This window comes from Habropoda laboriosa, unplaced genomic scaffold, assembly GCF_001263275.1.
Source record: "Habropoda laboriosa isolate 0110345459 unplaced genomic scaffold, ASM126327v1 scaffold72, whole genome shotgun sequence".
Classification (NCBI taxonomy): domain Eukaryota; kingdom Metazoa; phylum Arthropoda; class Insecta; order Hymenoptera; family Apidae; genus Habropoda; species Habropoda laboriosa.
This window is the reverse complement of record NW_017100188.1, coordinates 984,010-988,953: the sequence shown is the minus strand read 5'-3', so window position 1 is coordinate 988,953 and position 4,944 is coordinate 984,010. Positions and strand designations below refer to the sequence as shown.

Here is a 4,944-nt window from a genome sequence, read left to right as displayed (position 1 = left end):
TATCTTTCTTGCAGTAGAACGTCTTTCGAAGTTTTTTAAATATTTTCTGAGTATACTTTGTTCATTGTAACGAAGAAAAGAAGCAGGTAACGCGAGTACCGATAATGAATTACGAATGAAAATGTATCATTCTAATTGGAGCCTTTCGATACTCTTATGAATTATTTTTCAAGGAATTTCGTTCGTTACAGTGACAAAAGTATTACAAAGGTATTAAAAAAATTCAAATTTGAATATTCTAATTCCAAAACAGAAAAATTCACGTTGATCCAACCAACCAAATAACTTTCAAAATATTTAATTCACATACGTACGTGTATTTCTTTTAGAAATTCTTCGTTCGAAAATTATCATCCTTTTTAATACAAAAATGGTCTCATAACAGATCTATTTATTACATAACGAACAATTACCACGTAAGATTGTCCTAAAAAGTTCCTCGCAAAGAAATGGCGGTGTTCCTCAACCATGACCGAGTATAATTGATTTCTACGGCTACAAATCTTCTCAATTGCGACACCTCCCTTTCACAGGCAACAAAATCGACGACAAATGCAGGAATCGCGAGGACAGGAAGAGCAGCCACGTTAAATGCAGAAACAACCGAGTCCTTGGTTCCTCACAATCCGAGGAAAATTAACAACGAGATTCTGTCACTGGTAGAAAGTAAAAATTTCGCTGCTGCAAAGAATGATGCTGAAATCACCTTGGATCAACAAGTGGACCAGTCGGAAATAGTGCTGTTGAACGCTGACGACGTGAAAGACTTGGAGAATATCGAGCACGCTTTATCTATCGTTGAATACGAACCTCAGAAGATCAATAAGAAGGGGAAGAGGAAGATTGTGGGCATTTTTAGCGGCAATCCCGGTGAATAAAATTAAAGTGACAGTAGTGTGTACGAACTTCTCGTAGAAAAATTTCAGTAAATTCAAAATATTATTAAAATATTAGAGCAGATGTTATTTTATTGTACTGTTCATATGTTTATATTTTTTGGAAAATTTCTACATGGAAAATCAGAAGGCTCGCATCAACATGCAATCTTTTTATTTCAATCGATACGTTAATTAATTTTTAAAATAATTAAAAAATGAATTAGCTTCATTTGAATTATTCAAATCAATTTGCACAAATTTGAAGAAATTTTTAATTTTACTTTTAAAAAATGAATATTTACTTTTTAGATACTGTAGTATCTGGCAGTGAAAATGCAAATCTAGCGTCTCCAGAAATCGCCGACGTCTATTACGAGGTACCGCGAACGGTGCAGCCAAACAAAGTGATAATAACGCCGCAATACTACTCAAGACCAGTTCAAAACGTCCCAAAATCCTCAGAAATCGGACCGAAGCCCAAACAAAGGGACATAGAATACATATACCCAGTCTCAACACCTAAACCAATCAAACAAAGGTTCTCCAGGACTCGTTCTCCGTTAAATCCTCAAACCAGTTCACCAACGGAAGAAACCAAACTTGAAAACACTCCCGTGCCACGAATCACACCTCCATACAGACAATACTCGACACTATCCACCGAACCGAGGAAACAGAAATACTACACAGACACAATAATCACGACAACACCCTCGAGCGACGTTTCTTACAGCACAAAAGCCACCAGAAGGAAAAAGAGTCGAAAACGTGTGGTGGATAAAGTTTACAGTTCCCAAGAGAGTAGCAATAATTATCCCAGTGAACTTCCGAAAGGTCGAACGTCGACTAATCCTGAAAGTAGGAACAAATACAGGAGATTAGGATTGGCCGCTAAGTACGACGTAGCACCTAGGCCATTTTCTGCCAGCAGATCTGCCAAAGGAACTCAAGAGAGCAATTTGGAGAAATTAAGCGACGAAGGAGTAGCTTCCGGAGTAACTCGTGCCTCTAACAGTAGAAATACACATTCGAATTCGGCTAAGAGCAGCGACAGTGAATCGAATAGTTATTCAAGGACGACGGAGCCTGTTAGAAGCTATCTGCCTAGTTTGAACAGGAAATTGTACGAAAGGAAGGACGCTAAAGAGAGTTCTACGGTGAATGTGAATGTGAAGGATGGTCCTCGTTTGAACGATCGTCAGAAAGAGTCTTTCAAGCCAGAAAGACCAAACCCTCCCTACAAGAATCATCAGATCTCTGAAACAAGTGGTTCTTTCGAGGACGAACGTTCGAACGACAAGTCAGATTTAAGTTTATCTAGCAAAGTGTCTTCGGCGACTCCGTCAAGTTTGGATCTTTATCAGAATGTGAAAACTCCAGTGGTTACTGTGCATTCAGCTAGCCCAGTTGTGTCCACGGTGACACCGTATACGTTACCCAACTTGTATTCGAGCAATTACGTCTATTATCCGCCATTAGTGTCCACTTTGGCACCCGCGCAACATTTCGAAGTTAGCACGATAGATTCCTGGGACTCTGAGGCGAAATTGAGCCAGCCGAAGAAGAGAAACGAGGAGTTGATAGAGGGTGAGAGGAAAATTGACGGGGGAGAAACTTCTGACGGTGTTGCAGAGGCTAGCAGCGATGGGAGTGACGATGGCGAAGGGTTGAAAGCGAGTGGGAATTATGAAATACACGAGACACCTGATGAAGGGAATCAGAGCGGAGATCACGGTGACAATCATGATCATCAAGGTTACGAGTATATTCAGGATGAGCAAAGTGCGAATGGAGGGGATGATTCTGGTAATTATCATAATTATGGGGGCGAAGGCCATGGGAGATATGCACAGAAGTTTGATGATACGAGGGGAAAGAATGTTTTGAGCGATGGGTCGTATGATAGTGAAAGTCATCAGGGTGTGAAGGAGGGTGCAGCAGGTAGTGACGCAAGTGGACAGGTGAAATTTGAGAAGGGCGAAGGCACGGAGAGGAGGGAGGAACACCATGGGACTGACGGTGAAAAGGGGGAGAAGGTGGAGTATTAATTGAATTAGAATAATTATTCGGGCGAAGGCACGGAGAGGAGGGAGGAACACCATGGGACTGACGGTGAAAAGGGGGAGAAGGTGCAGTATTAATTGAATTAGAATAATTATTCATTTCGACTTGATATTCCTCAAGTTATGAAATTTGAGAAGGTAGAGTATTATGAATTAATAGAATTAGAATAATTATTAATTTCGACTTGATATTCGTCAAGTTATGAAATTTGAGAAGGTAGAGTATTATGAATTAATAGAATTAGAATAATTATTAATTTCGACTTGATATTCCTCAAGTTATGCAATTTTATTTTAAACATTGAAAATTGCATTTCTTTTTAATGATGGCGATAGTAATCTATCGGATAATTGTAAAATAATTGAATTAGAATAATTATTAATTTTTACTTGATATTCTTCAAGTTATAAAATTTTATATTGAATATCGAAAATTGCACGTTTTGTTAAAATGATGATGGTGAGAGTAAGCTATTGGTGAGTATCTAATCTTGGAGAGTAATCTAATATAATAGAATAATTGTTAATTATTATATATCTTTCGACATGATATTTCACAGTGATGAAAATTTGTATTGTACATTAAAATTGAGTTTTTTATTTCTTTTTTAAATGAAGTAATCCATTGTGAAAGTGACCTAAGCAAGAAATATAAAAAGCTGAATTTGTCATTAATCTTTCTTAAAAAAATTATTGAAAACTGAAAATAAAAGGGATATTTTCTGGAATTGCAAAGACCAGATATTTGAAAACTGAAAATATAAAATTTTGCTCATTTACACAGTCATGAAACAACACAAGTTGTCAATTATTGTATTATATTTACTTTCACGTGAAAAGAAATACTTGAAGTTTTCATCTTTCAGAAATAGGAACAAGCTAAAGGAAGAAAGTTTGAAGAAATTAATTCGGCTATTTTAACGACAGTGTGCTTACTGTTAATACAGTAGCTGAATAGAGCCCTGATCTGTTTAATTTCTGTTTTCCGTAGGGCTACAAGAGCTGGCACGAGCACGAGAAAGCCAATAAGGGTCACCACGACAAGGAAAGGAAGAGCAATTATTACAACGAGGAGGATGGTAAGGAGAAGGAACAGAAAGAGGAGGGTGGATACCATGAGGAGCATCAGGAAGGCGAGAAGGGTGCGAAAGATGCGGAATTTGGGGAAAAGGGCGAACATCAGAAGGGTTACAGCACCAAGGGAGAACATTCCGTGCACAAAAAGGTAAGTTTTAGGAGGAATGATAGTTCTACTTCCATAAAGTTAGAAGAATTATCCCTTCTATCGTGATTCTATATTTCTCAATACTTTCAATTGGACTTTTATACTTTTTAATTTATTTTCTAAGCTGACAAATTTCCATTCTTAGACACAACACTAAATAATCTCTTATTTATCGTTCCTGTTACTTTTAATTAAAATAAAAGAAGAATAAAATACTACACCAGAAAGTCAAAGAAAAATTTTTTTAAATAGAAAGAAAATTTTAGAAATATTCACCAATGTGACTGAATGATACAATTGAATAAGAAGTTAATTTATGTTACCCATCTCTTCTTACTTTCAGTGTTAAAAATACATTTCTTTTCTATCAAAGTTTTTGTTTTCTTAATTAAAAAAAAAAGTGTTACTTCAAGTAAAATTTGGACAATATCTTCGTCAGGACGAGTTCGAGAAGCGAACAGAGTTCTTCGACGAGTTCCACGAGGACGGCGACGTGGAGAAGGACGGCGAGTTCTATCAAGAGCACGAAATGTCCAAGGGCGGTAACTTCAAGGTGGGCCACCACAACGAAGACGACCACAAGGAGATGTATGGCAAGGAGGGGAAGCACGAGAAAGGAAGCCACTATCACGATAACGAAGGGCACAAGATCAGCGAAGGCAAAGACAGTCATTATGATAATGAAAATATGCATGGGAACAAGAAAGATGTTCGTGATAGAAAAAAGTGGTCGTATAAGAAAGGCGACGATGGAAACGCCGGTGAAAAGAAGCAGTGA

The 4,944-nt window shown here is 37.5% G+C and overlaps 1 protein-coding gene across 1 annotated transcript; it reads left to right on the top strand.

Annotated features, from left to right (window-relative positions):
• The first annotated feature begins 3,392 nt into the window (after window positions 1-3,392).
• Window positions 3,393-4,944, top strand: LOC108579749 (glutamic acid-rich protein-like). The gene is made up of 3 exons (XM_017943356.1): window positions 3,393-3,407; window positions 3,933-4,166; window positions 4,606-4,944. The coding sequence occupies exons 1-3, from the start codon at window positions 3,393-3,395 to the stop codon at window positions 4,942-4,944; spliced, it is 588 nt and encodes a 195-aa protein (XP_017798845.1).

Bases quoted from the DNA above. Each gene is read 5' to 3' on its own strand.
- LOC108579749 (XM_017943356.1), top strand. The intron at 4,167-4,605 runs GTAAGTTTTAGG...TATCTTCGTCAG, and splicing joins AACATTCCGTGCACAAAAAG to GACGAGTTCGAGAAGCGAAC.